Raw genomic sequence first — 27,189 nt, 5'->3', positions numbered from 1 at the left:
TTGGTGACAACCATATCAAAAATATAGAATTAAAATATAGAAACAAAGAAAATATTTACTATATTTATCTATCTTATTGTTTTTGTAAAAGTTGCACAACTAATCCAAGAATTTGCTGATTTTGTTGAAGAATATTTGAAAACATTTGATTTTGTTGTTCTTGACGAGCTCTCAGCTCTTCTCGCTGCAGGTTTAGTTCTTGTAATCGTAATTCACGATCTGCTTCAGCTTTTTCTCTGAGATACTGAATAGTCTCAGTTCCTAAACTTCTTTGTTTTTTTGAAGGTGGAGTAGTTACATTATTTTCTGTATTTTTACGTGCTTTTGCTTCCAAAAAGCTTTCCATAGACTTTTTTCTCATGTCCTCTGCTTTCTCTCTCTTAGCTTCCTCATCATTTTGTTTTTCATTATGGTTCAACTCTTCTTCGCATATTTTTATTTGTTCTAATACACTTTCTAAAGCTTCATCAACAGGAGTGACCTGAGGACTAATTCCACTTGCTTTCTCTTCAGTCTTCTGTTTAGACAAATATTGAGAAACCAAAAGATCGAATCTTTCTCTCACAGCACGAGCGTCTACTTTAAAATATATATCATCATTAGAGCTCGAACAAAGATTATTTGCAATTGTTTTCCACGAACTTCCCTATTCTCTGCTTCTTGTTTTATGTTTATAAGGTTCTATTAGCAGTATTTCTCGTAACAGCAGTTCGTCTTTTCATGTATTTTTTTTTTAATGTTTTTTTATGAGTTTTCGATTTTTTTTTTTTCATTAAATCTCCAGTGCGTTATACGCTTATATAGTTAGTATTTAAGTAACTAGTATTTGTAATTTGTGACGCGATAAGAATACATTCATTGACTCAAGATCTTGATAAGGGCAGCCAATCCTTTAGCAACATAAAATCATTTTTTAGGATTTTTTGATGAGTTTTTAGTTTTTTTGAAGTTAAATATGAAGTACTCGTTTTTTTAAAAGCGATTTTTGTTCTCCGTGAAATGTCTTTAACATTCTCGTGCTAAAATCGTTCAGTTATTTAAATTTGTGCTGTTGATTAGCAGGGTCTGGGTCTGATACCAACGGACCCAGACCCAATTTGTATATATAGGTCTCGGTTTAAATCAGATATCAACGGACACTACCTGGATCCATGTCCAATTTATTTACGAGTCAAGGGCGGTTCTAGGTCCAAACCCTCCACGATCATGCCAAGGCAAGAAGAAAAAAAAAACAGTGCGTAGCATTACTGGGTGTAGGGTATTGAGTGCGTGTTTTATTATGGTCGCAAACAGTTATGGTGTAATTGAAGTAGTTTTTCTCAGCTACTAATGATAAAAATACAAAAAACTAAAGTAATTAGCCATAAAAAAATACAATAACGAGTGATTATCAAACAAAGTATTTATTTGGGATATACAAACATGCCACCTTGTGTGTCTTCCTCATAAAAATGTAGCTTTTAATCAATTTTTATAAAAAAACAAGTTATAAAACCTTTTTTTTGCTTGTTTATTTAAGTGCTCCAAGAAGATCTAACAATCTTGTTACAAAACACCAATGAAGAGCATTTATTTAGGAATTTCACGTTTTTGTCAGTAATGTCGCAAATATGATCAGAGCAGGAATCGAATTTCGAATCTTTTGATTTTTTCAGTATTTCATATGCATACATCTAATCATGTTAAAAAGCTTTATCTAAACTGCTGATAATCAGAGAATTATGAGTTTCCTCAACTTTAAAGTTGGTGTAAAAACGGCAGTGTGTTTATTTTGTAAGAATCGAAAACTCATAACCAATAATAACCGGAAAATCACTTTTAATGTTTGCTAATAAAAACTTCATCTTTACCAAGGTTACTTTAATGTCTGGCATGCGATTTAGACTTTAAATTTGATAAAACTCTTCTTAAAATCCAGTTCTTCACGCCCTATAGTTGGACAGAGTGAATATGCCCTAAAATCATTGTAAGTATTACATGCTGAAAATTTGTCAAAATGGTAAAGAGAAAATATTTGTTTAAATAGGCATTGAACATAAATTATAACGTATTTTTATGCGGTTATTTACACATCAATGAAACAAGTGATTCAAAACACATTTTTTAATTATTAACTTTCTTATGCTACTATTGTTTTAATTTATTTTTACTGAGAATCATTTTTTAATTTATTATTTGAATTATTATTGTTTTTTTTTTGTTCATACTCTTTGATACAACTTAATGTAAGTGTTTTCATGCATGAGTTCTTATGTATGTAGTAGGCAGTTTTTTTTTAATAATTTTTTGCTGTTAATATTTACAATTATATATCAAATAAACAATTCTCCAATACCCTCTAAACATTTTATTATGCAAATCTACTGTTTAATGTATGTAAATAACAATGAACAGGACCGACGACACGGGTTTCAAAGTGGAGGTCAATTTCTAAAAAAAGTTCTACATCTCAAAAAAGAAAAAAAAAAAGGTCTTTTAGAAAAAGTGGGAGGCCAACGACCCCTTTCCCTCACCCCCTTCTTTCCCATCACCTTCCACCTTCCCCCTTCCCTATTACCCCTTCTCATCATCTCCTGTGTCGTCAGTGTCGTCGGTTGAAGCATAAGTATTTTTTTATTTTATGGGTTAAAATATATTGTTTTTCGTATATATAATGATCTTATCAGTTAAAAGTTTTTATACTTTTTTTGCTAAAATTATAAAAAAATGTTATAATTTCATGATTAATACGTTATTTGTGGATTGTGTTACGATATAGCAATTTACGATATAGCAATATGGATTGTGTTACGATATAGCAATTATAATTAAAAAAAAAATGAAAATATAATTTTGCCACAAAATAAACAATATTGTCCCCTTTACATCCGTAAAAATAAAAACAATATTAGCTGAAATTAATGCTATATACCCAAACTTACCAGTCACCATATGTTACGTAACTTATAATCTACAAAAAAACTTTAGCAACTGAGCAAAATGAAAACCAAATTAGTTTCATTTCATAATCAAAAATTTATCTTGAGTAAAAACATTTAAAGCTTTAGTCATAATGCATAGTGGCTGGCTCTGTGCAGCCGACAAAAAAAAACCTCAATCTTTTAAGAAAAGCCTTAAAAAGAGTAATGTTTTGGCGGAAATACCAATTCCAATTATAAAACATAAATTTTTGAAACAAACTAAACTATTAAGTTTTTTTAAGACAATCGAAAAAACTAAAGAAATATGCCCGAAATCTACACCAGATTGCATAAATAGAAACACTAACGGCTCCTCAACAACCGGTACGTGTATGAAATACAATAAACGTAATTATTTTTGCAACACATCACTCAAAGAATCAGTTATTCATATATCAGGTTATATAGTTATTCTTACTTTTTATTTTTTATTTATTAGTTGTTACAGTTATTAATAATAACTTATAAATCAATTATAATAACAATAATAATATCATTTTTTTCTAATTGTTAATTACTAATTTTCCTATTATACGCAGAATTGTGATTTCCCAAAATCTTTTTTCAAAATTCCAAAGTTTAACTGTCGAACTTGTCAAAGACAATTTAACACAGAAATTTAGAAGATAATGCATCTTTACTTTATCACAATTCATAGTTAATGTTGTTAAATAAAATTTTGGATTTTTTTCTAAACACAAATAAGTTACATTTTAATCTAAAATGGTTATGCATCATAACACAGTAGGTGTTATTGGTTGTTTGAGACTAAGGATGGTTGTCACAATTAGTAGTTCATAGTATATAATATATTCATAAGGTATAATATACTCTGAAAAGTTTAACAATTTTGAATAAAGTTAAAAAAATTTTAATGTATTTATGTATTATATATTCATTTTATTTATGTTTTGTTGTTGTCACTTACAAATAGTATTATGTACTTATGTATTATGTATTATATTGCATCTTGAGGGTTCAAATTTAAGCAATCCAATCTAAGGTGCAATTTAAGGGAAACTTATACTTATCTTCAGCAATCATACAGGTGTGCATCTGTGCTGCAAGTTCTACATGTTCTGTAGTAGAGAATGAATAGAATTAGTAAGCGGTTTTGTTACATAAAGTTTAATAGAATTGCTAAGTTTTGAAATACACTAAACCAGTTTACTAAATAGTGATAAAACTTATTTTTCATCACCCTGCTCTCCAGTCTACCCTGTAATATACACTAAATATAATAGATATGTTTTCCTAAATAAATCTGTTATATTTGATGGAAGGGTCAAAATTTTGGTAAACATGATACAAATTCAGGTACTTAAGCCTAAATTTCCAATTACTAATTCAAATATAAGTATATATATTTTAGGTTATAGAATACAAATTCAAATATCTACATATAAACATTTTTTTACTCATATATTTAAAGTTATAAATTTTAATTATATAATAGCTTTTAAAAATAAGTGTCACAGTTTGTTAACATAAATGCTTTAAAGTAATTATTCGAAAAGAAATAATCTTTCAACAAAGGCAGAAGATGCTGGTAAAAAACAGCACAAGTAATTTATGTTGTGAAAATATTTTGAGTTTGTGTGAGGACTGTCACAGCAATAAATAGAGTTATCCATTTGAAGTTATATTTCTCCTTACAGAAAATATGTGATTAATCTTGAATAATAGACAAAAGACACGAGCTTTAATGCCTTAACAATCAATTTATTAATTAAGCTTGTCCCCTTCAAACATTGAAGTGAATATTAATTAGAAATATTATCAGATATTAATCAGAAATATCAATTACACTTCAAGGTTTGAGCAGGTCATCTTGTATTCAAATTTGTTTATAATGCATAGAGATTGGCCCTGTGCAGCTGACAAGAAAAAACCTTGAACTTTTAATAATAACTGTAGAAATAATAATGTTTTGGCGGAAAACTAATTCCAATTGTAAATCATAAACTTATAAAACAGATTGTTAAGTTTTGTTAAGATAATGGAAAAAACTAGCAAAAAATAAATATAGATGCCTAAGTCCCGCACCAGTATGAGCTTGCATAAACACCTTATAATGTGTCTGAAGAAAATAAATTTTAAATATCAAAAGATGTTTTAGAAAAACATTCTACATGATGCGTATCATGGAGTACTTTTAAATATAATAAATTTGAACTTATTTGCATTGAACTATAGAAAAAATATTTTGAACCACAGGCTTTAGATATTACATTTTTGGCTTACATCTACATCTTTCGAAGTTGTGTGCTCAACCTGCACTTAAAAAGATGTAATGTTGTTAGATGTTAGGAGGTGATTAGGAGTGCGAAAAAAATGTTGTTAGATGTTAGGAGTACGAAAAAAAGATTTAGTTAAACTATATTTAGTAATTATTTTTTGTACTTCTAAATCCATTAAACTTTAATGGTCATAGTTATTTATTATCTTCTTTTTTCTTTTTTTTTCTCTAGATTCACCTGTAATTGTTCAATGCACCTATCCAGAAGACTCAGTATTAGAATCAACAGATTTTGAAAGCTCATCAGTAGATTGTCTAAATGAAGACTTTTCGCCATGTATTTTAACCACTAGTGAAAAGTTTCAGAAACATGTTTCAAATGGAATTGTAGAATACCAGCCTCCAAAAATAAACAATGAATCTTTTGATCAATCTTTTCATTTTATTAATAATCAAACTATAAAAAAATTTTCTGGCAATAACAGTTTTGAAAATGTACCTGTAAAATCAATTGATAACGCGGAAAACATAGAGTCTGTTGAGAACAGTTCAACTATTTCACCACCTTCACCTATTATTTTTACAGAGCAGTTTTCAGAATGTTTAACAAATGATGTTCAGTCACAACCACCCTCTCCATTATTTTTTACTGAATCTTACAACAGTTGTTTTTCTTAAACTTTAATTTAAAGGTAATTGAGTTGACCTTGATGATAATGAAAGAATATTTTTTTTTATGACTTTATGAAGTTATAAAGAATAAAAAAATAAATATAAAACATAACTTATATGCATATACTTATAAACTTGAGTTGATCTTGATTGTAGCAAACGAGTACTTTATTTTATAACTTAAGTTACTAAAAAAATAAATATAAACAACTTTTTTGTAAATACTTTATCAGTGCTTTCATTTTTTTGTGCTATGAAAAAAAGTTTAGTATATCAATAGGTTATTTTAGAATCAGGTTATGAAGCAAATTTAATCATAGTTTATTAGACTATTTTTTAGCCTTTTTTTAAATAAAATACAAAATAAAATTACTAATAGGTTAGTTAAGTGGCATTTAAGCTACTCTGTTAAGTGACATCTAAAAATAAAATTAACAAATATAAAAATTAATTATAAAATGTAAAACAAGTAGTTGATAAAAAAATTTTTTTTAATTTAATTTTTTTAGTAATTTAAGAAACAGTTGAAATTTTTTCATAATTATTTTATTTTATAAATAAGTATTAAAACAATAAGAAGTATATATGTAATAACAATATATCATTTACAATATAATGTATATGGTAATGTATGACAAAATATTTATTGTATATATATTGAAGTTTGAAGTTAAATGAACTGCCACCTTTTTGAAGCAACCAGCAACCTTTTTTTATTTTCTTTAACTTAGCAACGTTTAAACTGGATATTTAAAAGTTACTCAAAATCGTTTTTTTCTCCACTTCGACCGATGCTTTCATGCACTTTTCTTACATTTATTGTCTCTTCGATAAAATAAAGCAAAACTACTTTCAAAGAACTTTTCTTTTAATTCAATTTTTGAATCTAGTTACACACTCATCCTGTCCTTCCAAAAAAACAATTTAATCCATTGTTAGACACTTGAGTCACTTTACTTCCGTCGCTTAAGTTATTTCTGTTTTAAACACATCTACAGCTTGTGGTCCGGGCAACATTCCTGTCATAGTCACACAAAAGTTTACTCCAGAACTGTTTTTATTACTCCCTAAACTGTGTAATATATGCTTAACTGAATCTTGTTTTCTTGCCTGCTGGAAAATGGTTCCAATCTTTAAAAACTCTGGAGATTGCTCTGACCCTTCTCACTATTGCCCAATCTTTAAAAACTCTGGAGATTGCTCTGACCCTTCTCAATATTGCCCAATCTTCTTACTGTTACTAGCAAATTCTTTAAACTTTTGACTAAAAACTGTTAATACTTAATTATTCAATACCAAAAATCAATACTTAATATTTTCGTTCTACTGCTGAGTTAATTTTTTCTCATTTAATTTACATTCCCAAGGCTCCAGCCACTAAAAGCTGTATAAAAAATATATTTTCTTATTTTTAATTTATTTTTCTTATTAATTCTCAATCCTAAACTCTGAAACAAAAAACCTGTTAACCAAGTTTATACCAATAAACTAATGCAAGTTTATAGCAATAAATTATTGTAACTATAAGTTTATAGCCTGGGCCGGCGCGAGTAGGTGTCACGTGGGGGAGAGGGTGCCATTGCAATTTTGTTGATATTTAAAAAAAAAAAAGTAAGGTCCTCGTTTTTGAAATTTGCCGACTGCCTAGTCGACATTTGCCGATTGACTGTCTAAATTTGCTGACTGACTTGTCTAAAAGGGTCAAATTTGCCGACTAAATAAACAAAAAAATAATTGATGGGGGAGTGGGGTGAAACCCCTCCCCTCTTTCTCTCCATCGCACTGGCCTTATTTATAGCAATAAACTATTGCAAGTTTATAGCAATATACTATTATAGCAACAAACAATATAGCACAGTACTTCCAGAGATACAGTAAGATGGATTTGAAACTTTTAATTGAAAGCCTAGTGTTAACCGTTATAGCAAAGGTTCTACTGTGCATTAGATGGAAACGGTGAAAAAGACTCTTGCTTTTGATATATCAAAGTTTTCCTTATAATACTAAGCTTTTTCATAAACTTGCTTTTTATGGTGTAGTAAGTATGGTTTTTTATGGATAAGCATAATTTTTTTGGTCTCGAAAGATTTTTAAAATCAATTCTTTTCAATCATAGTATTAAATATGTCGGACATTACTCTCCTTTATTTCCAGTAATTTTTAGAGTACCACAAGGTGCCATTTTCGGTCATGAGTTGTTTCTCTATTTTCCCTAATAATCTTCCTAATAACCTTAACTCTAATTAGCGGCTCTAATCGCGAGTAACGCAACTATACACTCTAGTCTTGATATTTTGCGCAAACATAAGTCAACTCGTTACTGCTAATAATTGTCGCAATAATGTTGTTATTAATTAATATAATTAGTATAATTATATTAACCAATATTGTTGGTATTATTTTGTTGAATGTCAACACACTTACTGAGTCCTCTACTTTAAACTTTCTTAATTATCCTTCAATACTGATTTCCAATGGAAACTATTCATACAGTTCAATGCAAAGTTAGAGTCTGCTAAAATTTATTATGTTTGTGATTTTCTTATTTCTGACTCCATTCTCATCCTCTAAAAACCTTTTTAATTCGTTTTTGTATGGAATACTTACTTCGCCATATTAAGGTTGGTTCTTCTAACGAAGGCTCTTTCTCTTTTAGACAAAGTCCAAAATTACTTAGTAAACTTTGTTGGATATGGTCTGCAAAGCTGCAAGGCTTGAGCCTCTGTCTTATTGTTGCATCTCATTCTTTTTTTTTTCAAATACTATTATGGCTGCTGCTTAAGCGAGCTGTAGCAACTTGTTCTGTCAACCAAAACCGATTTTCTTTATACTATAAACGTTCAACCATCCTCAAAACATATTTTATTTATCGTGATTTTGTTCCTAAAACATTGGTGCTCAAGAGTTTTTTTTCGTCATGCTTTTTCTGACTCACAGCTCACAGGTTTTTAAGTCTTCTGTCAACCGCTTTTTTGTACCTTAACCTTAGTAATGTGGTCAAAATACATCATGTTGAAATTAACAAAAATATATAGTTTCTTTATCTAACCTTAAACAAATATAGAAGAAATACATAAACATATTGTTTTCGATATTAAATAAATGAGGCATTTCTAGTGGTGATCAAAAAAATCTCCACCGCTATCATTGAAAAAAATATCAATGATCTTATTTATATCAGTAAAATTTAATCTATTTTAAGTAGTTTTTTAAAACTAATTTTTGAGCGATCTATAAATGCAATTAATAAACGGTTTGAAGCATTAGCTTAAAAAATTATTCACATTTCAAAGATAAGTTTAAGGTTTTCTCCGATTGCTGTAGATTTTTTTAAATATATAAAACTGTTTATGAACCGCCATGCGGGTCACTTGTCATTTAAAAACAAACTTTATGAACCGCCATACGGGTCACTCGTCACGAAAGGGCTAACACATTTCTTTCATTTCTAAGAGAAACTACAGAAAGCTTTAAAAAAAATTACGTTTTAACATAAAAAAAAAAAAAGAAATTAGATTATCAATATGATCTTAAACTTATAAAATGTCTAGTATGACGAATAAAAAATAAGTAAGTGTAGATTGGTTACAGGGTTTCATGAAACGTTGGGGAGATCTTTCACTAAAATAATCTGATAATAAAAACTTGTCTCGCTCATCCAACATAAAAATAAAAACTGTTCTCTTTTTTTTACACAGACATTCTGAAGTTTTGTGCAAATATTTTAGAAGGGAAATATTATCCAGATTCACAATCTAGCGATCTTGAATTGACCTGAATTGAAAAACTTTATAGTTCAAGGAAACTTTGGACTATTTTATTATATCACAATATCAAGAGATATGCAATATCATGCTTGTAACAACCTCAAAGATAAGTTTATGTTATTGCTTGCCTTTAAATTCCATTGTATTAAACACACACAAAAAAAATCGTTATATCCATTGCAGTAGACAGCGCCGTACCAAGCGATAGTTTGGGCTGTACCGACCGAAAATAAAATGGTTTAGTAAAGAGGCGTAGGGTCTCTTTCCAATATTATCGGTAAGGAAGGAGGTATAAACTTCCTTTCAAGTACTTCTCCGCGGTGCACTGTGATAAGACCAAAGGACTTCTCCTAAAATAATTAAAAAATAATAATAAAGTACGCACTTTACGTACGAAATGGCGATTTCGCCTATACGTTCAGCAATTTACGTTTAACAAAATAATAGTTAAATCATTTGGAGTATTTAAATTGTTTTTTTTGATACTGTTTTTTGTTTTTTGATGCGGCCTTTATTTACATTAAATTAATTATTGTCAAAAAAAACTTTCTTTGGACGCATTACTTTTTAAATGTAAACAATATTCTCTATAGTTAGCAATTTGGGTTTAAAAAGATTCACTCTACTAATCAAGCTATTGTTCATCTTGTTCATGATATCTTTAAACCATTTGATGAAAATAAATATACACTAGGTGTATTTGTTGATCTCAGTAAAGCTTTTGACACTGTCGGTCATTACATTTTATTAACAAAATTAGAAAACTATGGTATTAAACATATAAACATTGCGTGGTTTAAAAGCTATTTGTCAAATAGAAAACAATTATTCTTATAATGGAGGTAAAACAGCCAATATGAACATAACATGTGGGGTTTCTCAGGGATCTATATTAGGACCACTCCTACTTCTCATTTTTATTAATGATTTAAGCAAAGCTTGTACTGAACTAGATACAATTTTATTTGCAGATGACACAAATCTATTTTATGCACATAATGATATAAATTTTCTGTTTAAGCCAGTAAACAAAGAGCTATTAAATCTTACTGAATGTTTTAATGCAAACAAGTTATCTCTAAATGTAACCATAGCAAAATATACTTTTTTCTATCGTTTTCATGACTGAGATATAGTTCCTTTGAAACTTCCAAAACTTTGTATTGCCAACCAGGACATAAAAAGAAAAACCACTTAAAAATTTTTCGGCGTGCTTCTTGATGAAAATGTGACGTGGATCACATACAATATCTCGAAAATACAATCTCAAGGAACATAGGTCTGTTATGCAGAGCTAAGCCTTTTTTAAATCCAACTTGCTTAAAGCTTTTATATTTCTCGTTCATTCATTGCCATCTTAATTATGCAAACATTGCTTGGTGCAGTACAAATAAAAATAAAATAAAAAAATTATTTAATAAACAAAAACGTGCAATCAGAATCATTTCCAATGTGGACCGTTATACACACTCCCAAGCATTATTTGTTAATTCAAATATAATGAATGTATATCAATCAAATGTCAATCAAATTCTTATATTTATGTTCAAAATTAATAAAAATATATCTCCTAAAATATTTTACCCATTATTCAAAATAAATCAGAACAGATATCTAACCAGATTTTCAAATAACAGTTATATTCAACCCAAAAGTTATTTTGCGGCGATTGAATTTTCAATTTCTACAAGAAAAAATTATGGAATAAAATATTAGCTATTGAACTTAAAACAATTTCTGCGCTTAAGAGATGAGAAGAATTAAGAACAATTTCTAATGAGTTTAAGAACAAATTGAAGCAAAAATTACTGATGAACGACGAAACGCTCAGCTTTTTCTGAAGTTTTAATGATAGCTACTGTTAAACTTACCCAACAATTAAAAGTTTGTCATTATCGGCTTGACGATCTTAGAAAAAGATTGTGCCACTTGTTATCGCTTAAATTCTTCTTTTTTTTTTTTTTTTTTTTAAATGCATATACAAAATTATGGTTTATAAGAATTATTCACATATTTCAAGGTATATGTTGGTGTAAAAGGAAAGCTACAAGATTATGCGCATTTGCTTGCATGCTTTTTAGTAATATAGTTTCTTTGTACTAATTCTTTTTTTCTTTTTTTTTTTAAAATTTTTATTAAGCAATACAAAAACAAAAAGTTAAAGTAGGACTTTGGGACCGATGATTTTTATTTTATTATGTCTTTAGAAAAACGTTTTTTATTATATAGCGTTACGTTTTTTAATTTTTGTTGTCTTATATTTACGGTATAGACTAAGGGGCTTGGTGTTAAGACCAATTATGTCTTCTTCTTGCCCCTGCTATTTGTATTTATATTATGGTTTGCGACTTTAATAAATTTATATAGCGAAAAAAAACAACAAAAAAAAACAACAACAACGGTAAGTATTGCACTGTTATATACGATAAATTAATTGTTAAGGATTTTAAGAAATCAAACCTTTGAATAATTTTTTTTTTACTTATTATTAAAATTAATCTTATTTAAAGTGGCTGACAAAACTGACAGATCCGATTTCGAGTTTAAAACATTTGATATTAATAATTCAACACTTTTAAATCAAAGTTCGGATCCTGATATTAATTTTTATAATAAAGATGAAGTTATTAAACATATTAGCCCATTATATCATAACTCAAACTCAAAAATATCACGGAAGGAATGGATGATAACTCATTTTCAATTCTCCATATTAATATTAGGAGTATTCATAAAAATTTTGAATCATTAAAACAGTTTTTATATAAAATTAAAATTAGTTTCAATATTATTTGCCTTAGTGAAACATGGTGTCATGATAAAAACATTGAAAGCGATTCAAATTTCCAAATACCTAATTACAATGTGGTTCACCATGTTAGAGGTTGGGGCAAGGAAGGTGGGGGTTTATGTATATTTATTATTAATTCATTATTTTACAAATTTATGCAAAATTTAAACTCAACCATTAATAACTACGAATCATTATGCGTGGAAATCATTAGCAAAATCTCAAGAAATACTATTGTGCATGCATTATATAGACCGCCTACAGGAAAAATTAATGCATTCAAAAACTACATTAAAAAAATAATTAAAAAAATTCAAACTTAAATAAAAGTGTTATTTATCGAAGACATTAACCTCAAAACTTTTGACTATGACGTTAATGAGCACATTAATAATTTCTTTAATGTCTTTTATCAATCTGGTTACATTACATTGGTTACACTCCATTAATCAATAAACCCACGCGTGTAACTAAAAATAGTGCAACATCAATAGATCAAATTTTTACCAATGAATTTCTTACATGAAAAATAAAAACTGGAATATTTAAAACGGGTATTTCGGATCACTTTCCGATTTTTATTATTTCAAATAAATGCAATAAGTCTTGTTTTCACAAAAAGAAAAGTAACAACACGACTAATAAACAATACCTTCATTAAATCTTTTCATATTATATCATTTGAAAAACGGGACGAAACTCTATTAAATTTAAATGTTGATGAAGCCTATGATATCTTCTTAGCTAAGTTTCTTAAGTATAAAGCATTTCTCAAAGTTGCAGTTATTTATTATTTGAGTTAATTTTGAGACGTTTAAAAACTAATTACTATTTGGGTCAAATAATAAAAAGAAATAGTCCACAAAATACATAGCGCATTATTAGGGAAGCAATTGGCAAGAAAAATTAGACAGAAATGCTCTGCCAAAAAATCTCAAACTAAATAATAAATTAATTGTTAATAAATCTATCGTGACGGAAACACTTAATAACTTTTTTGTTAATGTCGGTAAAAGTTTAGCCGCTAAAATTAAACTCAAATAAGCTTTAAATCATACTTGGCATCAAATAATGTTGTTATGCCTAATCATGAACTTACGAAGAAAGATTTATTAAATTCAGTATCTTTGTTAAAACCTAACAAAAGTTCCTGTTTAGATGTCAGCAATAATGTCATTATTAAATCACTTAAATATATAACAATACCACTTTTACATGTTTTTAATTTATCTTTAAAACATGGAGTTTTTCCTAAAAAAACTAAAAGTGCAAAGGTTATACCTATTTTTAAAACAGGTTATCCTTCTGATGTTTGCAACTACAGACCGATCTCAGTTCTTAATTGTTTTTCCAAGATTTTGGAGCGTGTAATGTATAATAGGCTTTATTCTTTCTTAAATATAAATAATATTCTTTACAATAAACAATTTGGGTTTTAATCCTGTCATTCGACCGAAAAATTTACTCTTGGTGTCTTTATTGATCTAAGCAAAGCGTTTGAATAGATTGAAACGTCTTTGTAACCGTCAGAAGCACGCAATTCGTATTATTAATTTTGCGGATCATTTTACTCATTTGAAGTCTTTATTCAACGATATGAGATTACTTAATATATATGAATTAAATGTATTCAATATCTTATGTTTTGTATATGTGTATAAATAATTTAGTTGCCAACGTTTTTAAAAAATATCTTGACTATAAAACCTGTCAACAAATATACCCTAAGAAATAATGATTTGCTAAACCAAATTTTTTGTCAAACCAAGTTTATTAAGTTTTATTCATTCCATGGATACGTACTTATGTACTACTAATCGTAACATTCTGAAATTGTTAACTTTCTATTATTACTAAGCAAATCATTTTTATTTATATTTTTACTTTGTTTATATTTATTTTTTTGTATTAGTCTATTTATTTACTATAAAGTTTATTTTCTTTTATCATTGTAAGAAGATTATTCATTTATTTTATCTCGTTTTTGTAAGAAATTTATTGATGCATTAAAAAAACGGCTTATTTAAGGTTCTGATGACAAGATTTTCGTGGTCTTCTTTCAGTTACCTTGTTATATCATCGTAATTTTGTGAAAGGTTATCATCGTAATTTTATTATATTGTATAATTATATTTTAACATCGTAAGTTTATCATCGTAAATTTGTGAAAGGTTATTGTTTTTAGTATTTTTTTGTAAATAATAAACAGTAAATAACAACGACAAACTAATGTAAACATTAAGTAACACAATAAAATTTTAATTTTATTGTGTTACTTAATGTGAACTTAATGTTCACATTAAGTAACACAATAAAATTATGTTCACATTAATAAAATAATGTTCAATAAAATTGTGTTCACATTAATAAAATAATGTTCACATTAAGTAACACAATTTTATTGCAACATATATAAACAACAAAATTGACTAATAGTTAGTGTTGTTTTTGACCTCGACTAAATTGACTAAAAGTCGATAAATCAAAAGTCGAAATTAGTCGGCTTTGAAAAATTAAATATTCGACTAAGGACTTCCTACTAATTGACTAAAGTCAATTTAGTCGAGTAAAAATCTAAAAAGATAAGTATTTATATCTTTTCATTCGATTTAACTTTTCAATTTTTAATTTTTGTTTGTTCATTTAGTAACATTTTTTTAATTTTTTTTTGTTCTTTAATCTTTACAAATTCGTAATATATAATATAATCTTTACAGAGTAAGTAAAACTTAAAAAAGAAAAAAAAATTCACAAAGTTACGTTATACAAAAAGTATATAAAATAAAACTGTAAAGTATTAGAAATTACTTCAAAGAAGGCGGAAAACTTGCAGAAGACCGACGGTCTTATCATCAAGAAGCCGCTATGCGTTACAAATATTTTTGGATATTTCATTTTAAATAAGTTTATATTAAAACAAAAAAATGTTATCAGTTTTCAGCAGAAGAAAATAAAAATCCAAAATGCAAAAAAACAAAGAATGCAGACAAAAAGAAGTTTTTCTTTTTTTTAATTTTATTTCAATACACATAAATATAAGTAGATTTGCTAAATAGGTAATATGTAGTCGTTCAAGTGTTGATAAGTATTATTAAGCCTATTATTTGTTTTTGTATTTTTGTTATTGCTGTTATTTTTTAGTTATTTAGAATTTTTAGAGTTATTAGAGTTTACATTGGTTTCGGAACAAAGTTAGTTTTATACATAGTTTTAAATGCTTTGGGGTTTTTAAAAATTCATAAAGCTGTTAGTGTTTAAAATAAGATCTTTTAATAACGTTTTCAGAGTATTTATGTTGTTCGATTTTTCCAGTTGAACATTTCTGGATATTAATTTGTTATATAGACAAGGACCAAGGTACGAAATGGAAAAACGCGAGTGATTAGTTTTTTTAAAAGGAACGTTGAAGATTCCCGTTTCTCTGGTATGGTATCTATATTTGCTATTTTGGAAGAAATTCTTTGAAAAGTAAGAAGGAACAAGTCCATGTTTATATTTGAGCATAATAACAAATTTTGGAATATATTGATTTGATATACATTTAAAGCTTTCAAATTTTTTAAAAGTGACTCAGCATGCGAGAGTCTATCCTAATGAAAAACTATTCTTGCAGCATGTTTTTGTTTTCGATATAGTGTGGTTAGTTTGGATTTATGAGTACTCGCCTATGCAACATTAGCGTATATGTAGTAGCTTTGTAAGAATGAGAAGTATAGGAACTTTAAATTATCAGGAGACAGTATAGAACTAGCTTTGTAGAGGATACCAATGTTTTTTGATATTTTAGTATTTAATATATCTATATGTGATTTCCATGAGATATTCTCATCAATAAGTATCCCTAGAAATTTAGTTGCTTGGGTTCTCTCTATTCCTTTAGTATCTATATTTAGCAAAGGTAAATCAAGTGGTATTTTTTTAAGGTTAAAATGAAAAAGAATGCATTTGGTTTTTTCAGTGTTTAGCGATAATTTGTTAGATTTTAACCAACTGTTTTTTTTTTCTAGTTCAGTATTTGTAGTTTCATAAAGTTCTGTAATTGATGAGGATGCATAAAATAAATTGGTGTCGTCTAGGAACATTATGACATCCAATTTAATTGAGGCTTTAGGAAGATCGTTTATTTATATTAAAAACAAAAGAGGTGCAAGAATGGAACCTTGGGGGACACCGCATTTTATTTTGAGTAATTTTGAAAATTTCTTTTCATGAGCAATAACGCATTGTTTTCTGTCTAGTAAAAAAATTTTTAACCAGTATAGTGCAACACCTTTTATCACATATTTTTCCATTTTCCTAATTAAGATAGCGTGATCTACTGTGTCAAATGCCTTAGATAAATCAACAAAGACTCCAAGGACGTATTTTTTGTTTTCAAAGGAGTCATTTATATTAGCTATTTTTAATTTATTCGGTACAGATCCTGTAATAATTGAAGATTTAAATATTTCATAGATTTGTTGTTTTATCACCGGAAACACATTTACAACTATATAGCTACAAATGTCGTCTACCCCAGGGGCCGTATTTTCATAAGCGAAGTTTTTGCAATTTGTAGTTCTTCATGTTTTAGTCCAGAGAAAATATTTTAAAAAAAATGTTGGTTTGTGATATAGGTTTCGAAGGAGATATCAGGGCATTAAATTTTTGAAGCCATGTTAGGGCCTATGCTTGCAAAAAAACTATTGAAGTTTTCAGCGATAGAAATTTTGTCGATATATTCGGTTTCGTTATCGATAATTTTATCGGGTAAATTATTTGATTTTTTATGGTTTTTACCTATTCTACTTCTTTCAATATGTTCCAGGTTTTTTTAACTTTTGCTTTTTTGTAGTTGTTTTGAGTGATATATTTCTTTTTGAATTCTTTCTAATTTTTTCAAATAGATTTTTGTATTCCTTGTATGTAGTTAAGTTAGTTTTGTTTCTGTTTTTTATGGAGGTTGGGGTTACTCGAGTAGGCTTGTTGATGATTGGAAGAATACACAATTGAAATAGATTATCAAAAAAGTGTTTAGTAATCGCATTTTCTTTGTAGTTTAGACTGTTAATATTTAAATCCCCTATAATTAAAATATTTTTCCCCTTGTCAATTATTTTGAGAAAGGTTTCATTTAAAAAATTTGAAAATTTAATTATATCGTCTTCTGGAGGTCTATAGCAAGTGGAAATCATAATATTTTTTGATTTATTACCCGCTATCTCAATAGAAAAGACTTCGCTATCAGTGTCAGAGAGGTCTTGTCTTACTTTAAACACTTGATTATCTCGGATATACGTTGCGATCCCTCCTCCCTTTTTGTTTGTTTTTCTTCCAAAAGATATTAGTTTATATTTTGGAATTTGAAAATTTGAGTTCGTTTGAAATGATTGATCAGAACAACACGTTTCGGTTATGCAAATCGTATTAAATGAGTAACTACAATCTATTAGAAAGTGTTTTAGTTATCAAAATTTTTATTTATACTTCTTATATTTATGTGTATTGCAATAAAATTATTTTTTAAAGTTTCAAGTTTAATTTTAAAAGTTTCTGTTTCAAAGTATTTCGAATCAAAATTATTTCTGTGAAAAATTTGCGCATCAGAGTCGTAAAAATTATTTAGTAAAATATCATTAGCAGTTTCGATGACGTTGCAACGCAGCGTTTCAAAATCTTTACAATAGTAGGGGGAAAGGGGCTAAATAGTACCCCCTGAGAAAAAAAATTAATAAAAATAAAACTAAATGTAGGAAAAAGTTTATTTTTAGATAGAAACAAGCATTGATGAAACTAAAACAAACAATCATGATTTCAAGATGTAAATATTAAAATAAAGAGCACACTTATAAAAACTAAAAATAAACAAGGTGGTACTAATTACCCACAAGAAGGTACAAATAGTACCACTAGTCAGGCTAATAAGTACCAAAGGGTATGAAGAAAAAAAAGCTCAGCACTAATAATAAGTAATAAATAAAACAATAACTGGTTCATTCTACACTTGTAAAATATATTTATTGACATAATTCACATATATAACTATCATGTGACCCATTTTGAGACTCAGATGATGAGCATGCAACACGTACCCATTCTCCACAAATTAAACACTGGATCATATCCTCCTCAATGTCCTCATCACACATGAAGCAGTACCAACGCTGCCCTTTGTTATCTTTAGAGGTTGGGGTAATTAGTACCACAGGTACGATTTACCCCACCATCACAGGTACGATTTACCCGACTAAACATAGTTTTCTACTTCAGTGTTTTAATGGGCAAAGTGAATCGGAAAAAAACGTATTTGTTAATGAAAAAGAATGGATGGGCTAACACCATAATAAAATATATATAAGTTACGTATATCCACGCCTGCAAGGTACAACTAGTAGGACAGTGTAATTATTACATCAAATAGAGTAAAAAAAGGGAAACAGACTTACGTCCTTTCTTTAACGTTCAATTCCGCCATTTTTTGGTCAGTATACATATTTCATCTGCTGGCTTGATTTTATCGTGCTTTCGCCAATTTCAACGAATCAGAAAAAGAACAATGACGCTGGTACGAATTGCACAGCGGTACTAATTACCTCCCTTTCCCCTATGTACAAATTTTTACAATAATATACAAATTTTTACTATAGTATGTACTGTTTTAATTATTAGGGGTCGTCTGCAAATTACGTCACACAATTTTTGACCTCTTTAGACCCCTCCCTTCCTCCTCGTCACAACATCGTAACTCTTTAGTTACAAGTTCCGTATGAGAAGTCACAAAACCATTAATCCAGGGCCGCTCCAAGCTGGCTCGTTGCCCTAAAGGCCAAAGTTAAGTTGTGAAGCTCCAAAATCTAAATGTCATTAATCTATATAATCACCTTGTAAATATGATTGCAATGACTTTTTTAATGGCAAGTAATTAAGTATGAAAGTCCCTAAATCATTGGAGCCTGGGAATAAATTGTCTCGTTGTCGGAGCGGCCTTTCTCTCCTCCAATACTATTTAATTGATATGATATTAAAAATAGTAGGCAGATATAAATTACTTTATTACATAACTATTAAATGGTTCACCAGTTTTAAATAATAGGCAACAATGTGTCATAATCAACGATATTTCTAATTCAAAACATTTAAAATAAAATGTGGTGTTCCACAGGGATTCTTGCCCCCTTGTTATTCCTTATTTACATTAATGACCTTCCTAAAGCCTCTACAAATCTTGATTGAATAATGTTTGCAAATGATACAAATGTGTTTTATTCATCTTCTTCTATTGATTACCTTTTTGAAAAAGTCAACCTTGTGCTTCGACATCTTAAAACATGGTTCAGTACTAATAAGTTATCAATAAAGGTACAAAAAACTAAATATATTTTATTTCACTCAACGCAACAAAAAAAGGCATTTCCATCAATTCTTCCCTCTCTAAGTATCGATTTCAACAATGTTGAAAGAAATTAAACAATTAAATTTCTTGGAATGGTTATAGATAAAAATGTTTGATGAACAGCCCAAATAAAGGCTATCAACACTCAAACATCTAAAAATCTTGTTTTACTTTTCGAAGCTAGACCATTTATATCACAAAAAAACATAAAAATTCTTTACTTTTCGTTTATACATAATCATCTTACATACGCTAACATTGCTTGGGCAAGCACTCACAAGACAAAAAGAATGTCTCTTTATCGAAGACAGAAACATGCTTACTAGAGTAATATATCAAAACATGCGTTACTAGAGCAATATATCAAAAAAAACAACCCTACACATGCTAAACCTCTATTAAAAGAAATAAAAGCGCTAAAATTTATCAAATTAATATCTATGGTAGCATACTATTTATGCTAAAATACAAAATGAGATTAGTTCTTTCACGATTTACAGAAAACTTCTTTCATTCAATTACCAATAAGTTTAACACAAGAGCAACTGGTAACTTGATCGAACCCCGAAAAAAAACTAAAAATTATCAATTCTCTATCTCTTATCTAGGCCCCTATTTAAATAACAGATTAGTTCAGAAATACACCTTAGTTAATCTTCCTGAAAATATATTTTCTTTAAAATCAAAACTTGAAAGTCTTGTTCTTAATAAAGATAACTACATAGTTCTAGTTCACACGATAAATCAAAATTTAAACTAAAACAATCTACAGCATAAGAAAAGTTGGATATATAATATAAATATATATATATATATATATATATATATATATATATATATATATATATATATATATATAATACAAATTAAAAAAAAAATACACACACAAATCATAATACAATTAGAAAAAACAAAACAAAAATTTTATCACAATATTATTTAAAATATTTGTGCATAAGAATCACCGCAAGATACACATAAACAATCAAGATACACATATTCGCAAGATACACATAAACAATCAATGTTAATGTGTATCTTGCGTAATACCCCAAGGTTCTCGATGATAAGACTTATTAGGCCAGGTGAATAAAAAAATAACAATTGCTTTTACTCAGTAATAAAAACTTCAGCAGTCTTGCACAAATTTTTATTCACGTAAAGTTAAGCAATTTACTCAGTAATTGCTCAGCTTTACGTGAATAAAAACTTAATCAAAATTAGTAAAACTTTTATTCACGTAAAGCTGACCAATTACTGAGTGAAAGCAATTGCTTTTTTTATTCATCCGGCCTATTCAGTTTTCTACGAGTTCCCTATAACAATATAATCTATCTTAACAAGTCTTTAATAATATATTCAACTAATGCTTCCTAAACTATTTTATTTTATTTTTATTTTTTAATCGTTTCTTCTTTTTTAACTGAGTGTTATTTTTTCTGTTTTTTTTTGTTAGATATATTTTAGCGGTATTTGGTTAAATATAATCTTTTGTAACGAAGGTATATTTTGCTTATACTATGATGTGAAAAAAATTGAAACTAATATGTAGTTGTCAAAATATATATATATATATATAAATTATTTTTATTACAATTTATTTCCATACTTAGACTAAATGGACTTTTAGTCGACTTTAGACGATTTCAAAAATGTATTAATCGACTTTAGGAAATATATAAGTCAATTTCGTCGACAGTCGAATTATTGGGTCAGGGCAATAACTTTCATTTTTGCCATATATAATAACATCCGTGAAACAACATCCGAAATTTGATCGATGTATAATAACATCCGAGAAATAACATCCCAAATTTAATTGATGTATAATAACATCCGAGAAATAACATCCCAAATTTCATTGATGTATAATAACATCCGTGCAACTACATCTGTAGATTTTTCAAATGTAACTACATCCGAATTTTTTTTTTTTTAATAATGCATTATTTTAACCAGATGTAGTTACACATTTCATTTTTTTCGGATGTAACTATATCCGAAAAAAAAAAGAATTAAAAATGCATTATTTTAACCAGATGTAGTTACACATCTGATTTTTTTCGGATGTAACTACATCCGGAAAATTATTTATTTAATAATACATTATTTTAACTGGATGTAGTTACACATCTGATTTTTTTTCGGATGTAACTACATCCGGAAAAAAAAACTATAATAATACATTATTTTAACCAGATGTAGTTACGAATTTAATTTTTTTCGGATGTAACTACATCCGGATTTTTTTCCCGGATGTAGTTACATCTTTCTAAAGATGTTATTATGCATCGATGAAATTTGGGATGTTATTTCTCGGATGTTAATTCAGTAAAGAAAAAAAGCGGATGTTCCTACACAAAAATGCGCGGATTTCACTACTCCGCGGATGTTGTTGGACAGAGACTAATAGTTCTGAGCAAAATCGCGTAAAATATAATCCCAATAAGTCCGCGAAAAAAACGCTTTGCACCAATCGAAATTCAACAATCTACCTCTCCAAATTTTTTTCATCACAGAAACAATCATACTAAATAACATTTTCACAAGCCTTGTACCCTAGGTACAAGACTCACGAAAATGTTATCTATTAACAAACCCGGATTAAGGAGAAACTTATTTAACATTGCTTTTAGAACTTAAGCACAAAACAATATAATATACAAGAACCTATAGAAAAGCTTTTCCTCTAGAATTGTAAAATAATATAAAATACCAGCAACAGAGCTTTATTTTGACCATCAAAAAATGTTTTCCGATTATAACTTGCCGTGGCAACGCTATCTGAAAATTAAAAAATGACTTAAATTTTTTTTTTTTTTTAACTAATCACCTGACTGAGAAACATTTTTTTTTTTTTCCGTTTAACATAGTATAATAATTTTTACAATGCTCGTTTAAATATATATAAAATAAATTCTGTTACAAGAGTATACCCTAGTATTACAATAAAATAAGGTTAAAGCAGATAGGAACTCAAAGAAGATAAGGATAACATTACGTTATCGCAATCTTTTCATAGAGTCCCTTTTAAAAAAATAATAAATCGTAGATTTATATAATAAATAAGAAGAGTAATAAATCGTTTTAATAAATCGTAAATATACAGCATTAATATCGAGTTTAATATAAATGTAAAACTCATAATAAATATACTAAAGAGATCGTATTAAGAAGTATATAACACGTATAATATAAAGCTCGTATTAAGAAGCAAATAAGTAGTAAAGTTACCGGTAAAATAGTCAAACAAACAAAAATTAATTAGTTAAAATAAAAATAATTTTTTAATTAACTAATTAAATAATTTAAACTAATTAAATAATTTAATTAAAAAAATAATTTTTTAATTAAAAAAACATGACTTAAATAAAAGTGGAGTGGCCTAAGGAGGCCTTGAGCACACGAATTTTGGGAGAATGGGATAAATGGGAGAAAAAGAAGAAAATGGGAGAAAATGGCAGAAAAAGAATTAAATTTAACTAATACAATAATAACACTTTGTGCGTTTAACTGTCAAAGTTTTAAATCGAACTCGTATTATATCTTCCTACTATAGTTCAACTCTCAAACTTAAAAGAAAATATTATAACAGATCCAACTACTGTATCAAATATATAAAACAACTTTTTTGTTACTATTCAAAACAAACTTCAAAACAAAAACATACCTTCAACATCCAAATTTACTGACTATTTCAACTCTCCAAATTCTAATACGTTCTTTATTGAACACAGAGAATGAAATCTCTGGTCTTATTAAAACCACTCTTAAAACTGGAAAAAGCTTTGGTCCTAATAGCCTTCCTACATTCCTTCTTAAACTTATTCCAGACATAATTTCTAAACCTCTCAGTATTATTATAAATAACTCATTTCAAAACGGTTTATTCCCAGATGCTCTCAAAGTTGCTAAAGTCATTCCAATATTTAAGAAAGGTTCTATAATGGATATGTCTAACTACCGACCTATCTCTCTTCTTTCAAACCTAAGCGAACTCTTCGAAAAAGCTATGCATAAGAGGCTCTATGCATTTTTGAATAAATTTAAATGCCTTTAAAAACACCAGTATGGGTTTCGTGCTAATCATTCCACGACTCACTCACTTATTAAAATTACTAAGTCAGTTAGAAACGCTCTTGATAATAAAAACTTTGCATGCGGTGTCTTTGTAGATCTACAAAAAGCATTCCTCTGATTCCATAGTTAGAATATTATGGAATCAGAGGAATACCTCTTAAATGGTTTACCTCCTATCTTCACAACAGATCTCAGTTTGTCTCAGTCGGTGACTCAAAATCTACTCAAATAAAATGTTCCAATGGTGTTCCTCAAGGCTCAGTATTAGGACCACTACTTTTTCTTCTCTATATTATTGACCTCAATAACTCAATTAAGTATGCAACTCCTTACCACTTTGCTGATGATACTAACTTGCTCATTATCAACAAATCTTTAAAAAAAATTAACAAATACATTAATCATGATCTTGCCAATTTAATTCAGTGGCTTCGCTCAAATAAGCTTTCCCTCAACTTTAACAAAACTGAACTGGTCATATTCAAATCTAAAAAAACAAAAATCAATAAAAATTTAAACTTTAGATTAAGTGGCCAGAAAATCATTCCTGTAAACTCAATCAAATATCTTGGAATTAAAATTGATTCCAACCTATCGTTTGTATCCCACCTCAAAGACTTAGCCTTAAAATTGAGCAGATCAAATGGAATGCTGGCTAAAGTTCGCCATTATGTCAATCTGAAAGCATTATTAAACATATATCATGCCATTTTTGGCTCGCATATACGATATGCTTGTCAAATATGGGGACAATCTCAACAGCAAGAAGTTTTAAGGATATCTCATCTTCAAAACAAAGCTTCAAAAATAATACATTTTCAGAATTACAAATCCAATCCTAATGTGCTTTATCTTATTTCTAAGATCCTTAAACTATGTGACCTTGTTCAATTCTTGAATTGCCAGTTTGTCTGGAACCACCAACACAAAAACCTACCTCTTACCTTCAACAATTTCTTCCCAAAAAATGCAAATAACCGATACTATCTTCGATCAACTGATAATCTCAATCTTGCAGTCTAAAATCATCGTTCTGTTACTTATGGATATAAGTCCATAAAAAACCAAAGTATAAAATCTTGGAATAACCTTCCCTATGACCTAAAAGCTCTCCATTCAATTTATGTTTTTAAGAGTAACCTATTCCATTCCTTCCTAATCAAATACAGTTTATAAATCCAAAGATATGCGTATCTATGTATAAGTGTTTGTGATAAGCGCATGTGAATAAGTGTGAGTGTATATGTATGTATGTGTATATGTATACATGGATGTGTATGTGTGTATGTGTATGTTTGTATATATTTATATGTGTATATATGTGTGTGCGTGTGTATGTAAGTATATATATATATATATATTTGTGTGTGTATGTGTATGTGTGTGTATGTATATATATATATATATGTATATATGTATATATATATATATATATATATATATATATATATATATATATATATATATATATATATATATATATATATATATATATATATATATATATATGTATATATGTATATGTGCATATGTGTATGTGTGTATGTATATATATATATATATATATGTGTGTGTGTGTGTATATGTATATATATGTGTATGTATATATATGTGTATGTATGTGTGTGTATATATATGTGTGTTTATATATGTGTCTATATATGTGTGTATGTAACATAATGTGTGTATGAACATAATTTTATATTCTGATATTTTCATAATTACTGTCGTGTAAGGTTTTTATATAACCAACTTTATTAATATATTTGATTATCTATTTGAGTTTATAAATCACAGTATAGTATAAATCACATTAATAAAATATGATAATAATATAAATCACATTAATAAAAGGTGTATGTGTGTGACTAATACTAAATGACTATTATTCTTTTTATGATTATTGTAATTATTTTTATTGTTGTCATTTTATTTCTATTATTATCATTATACTCTTATCATTGTATTGTTATTATTGTTACTACTACCACTCTTATTATTATAGTTATTAGTATTTTACTCCTTTAACTTTTAATGTTTGCTTTGTTACAGCTGTGGACGATTATTACTATTAGCATTAACAATATATTTAGTAGCTTTTATTTACAAGGTTTTTACTTAAGATTAGTACATGTACTATTTGTAAACTTCCGTGAATGTAACAACTATTTCAGAGTATATGAATTGATTGATTGATTTGATTGATTATCTCTAAATTAATAAAGTATTTCGATATTATTTTTATGTCAGAGCACTGGCTGCTAAACATCGAGAGTTTTCTATTAGATAATGTTGCATTACTAACACATAATGTTAACTTTCATGCGGCAGAAAAAAATACACACGGTAGACCGTAAGGAGGAAACGCATTCTTTATTAAAAAAGGTGTGTCGTCTTTTCATATAATACATGAGGATGAAAACATTCTTGCAATAAAAGGCACAATAAACAAGCGTCATTTAATTTTTATCGGGGTTTAGTCATCATGCTGTCGTAACAATAATGAATTGTACGATAAATATTCTTCTCAATTACAAACAACTACTTTAATCATGAACAACTATGAGGATGAAGCAGAATGTATTATATCTGAAGACTTTCAGTCATTTCCTTATAAAATATATGATTTAGAATTTCGTAACAACAAAACACAAAACAATCTTTCAAAACATCTCACAAATTTTATTAAATCAAATGAGTTGGTTTTTGTCGATATAATCAATGGTGCTGGTCCTACTTACACCTATCAACATAAAACTCGTTTAAATTCTTCTTACATTGACCATATAGCATCTTTAAAAGATACAGAACTATGTTTTACAAATTGTCAAGTTATTCCCCCTTCACCGTTTAATAATAGTGATCACCTTCCGGTATCCACAAGTATCAACCTTAGAGGTAGCAGCTTATCTAACGAAATAAATAATACAATGGAAAAGTATGATTCAGTTTCAAAACATGCATGGAAGAATGAAAAGTTTATTGATTTTTATAATCATAATCTATCTATAGAATTTAGCAATTACACATTTATAGATGAAAAAATAGAAGCAAAAATTAAAACCACATGTTCCAAAATCAAAAATGCAGTTCTCTTGGCAGTTAAACAGTGTTTTGGACAACAAGTGACATGTAAGTATTCAAAACTTTGGTGGACACCAGAGCTTAAAAGATGTAAAGAAAACCTATCCTTTCACTATAAGCAATGGCAAAAATCCGATTATAACAAGTTAGTAGAATGCATAGTCTACAAAAGATATATCTATTCCCGAAAAAACTTCCGTAAAGCTGTTAAAGCAGCACATAAC

The 27,189-nt window shown here is 28.1% G+C and overlaps 2 protein-coding genes across 2 annotated transcripts; one reads left to right on the top strand and one right to left on the bottom strand.

Annotated features, from left to right (window-relative positions):
- Nucleotides 1–1,012, bottom strand: LOC136074356 (uncharacterized). The gene is made up of 2 exons (XM_065786662.1): nucleotides 965–1,012; nucleotides 1–646 (listed from the first exon to the last, which is right to left on the bottom strand). Exons 1-2 carry the CDS (start codon nucleotides 1,010–1,012, stop codon nucleotides 74–76), a joined length of 621 nt encoding a protein of 206 aa, XP_065642734.1. The 3' UTR covers nucleotides 1–73.
- A 1,842-nt stretch (nucleotides 1,013–2,854) lies between these two features.
- LOC136075299 (uncharacterized) lies at nucleotides 2,855–6,093 on the top strand. Its single transcript, XM_065787961.1, has 2 exons — nucleotides 2,855–3,359; nucleotides 5,432–6,093. Exons 1-2 carry the CDS (start codon nucleotides 3,053–3,055, stop codon nucleotides 5,875–5,877), a joined length of 753 nt encoding a protein of 250 aa, XP_065644033.1. The 5' UTR covers nucleotides 2,855–3,052; the 3' UTR covers nucleotides 5,878–6,093.
- Nucleotides 6,094–27,189: the final 21,096 nt, after the last annotated feature.

Source organism: Hydra vulgaris, chromosome 01 (genome assembly GCF_038396675.1).
Source record: "Hydra vulgaris chromosome 01, alternate assembly HydraT2T_AEP".
In the NCBI taxonomy this organism is placed as follows: domain Eukaryota; kingdom Metazoa; phylum Cnidaria; class Hydrozoa; order Anthoathecata; family Hydridae; genus Hydra; species Hydra vulgaris.
This window is presented reverse-complemented; position numbering and strand designations above follow the sequence as displayed.

What these genes read in the sequence shown, in the direction of transcription:
- LOC136074356 (XM_065786662.1), bottom strand. Translation starts at nt 1,012, where the DNA reads ATGTTAAAGACATTTCACGGAGAACAAAAATCGCTTTTAAAAAAACGA. An exon ending in AATCGCTTTTAAAAAAACGA is followed by an intron (nt 647 to 964) that starts GTACTTCATATT and finishes AGCAGAGAATAG; the next exon opens with GGAAGTTCGTGGAAAACAAT.
- LOC136075299 (XM_065787961.1), top strand. Translation starts at nt 3,053, where the DNA reads ATGCATAGTGGCTGGCTCTGTGCAGCCGACAAAAAAAAACCTCAATCT. An exon ending in ATCAGTTATTCATATATCAG is followed by an intron (nt 3,360 to 5,431) that starts GTTATATAGTTA and finishes TTTTTTCTCTAG; the next exon opens with ATTCACCTGTAATTGTTCAA.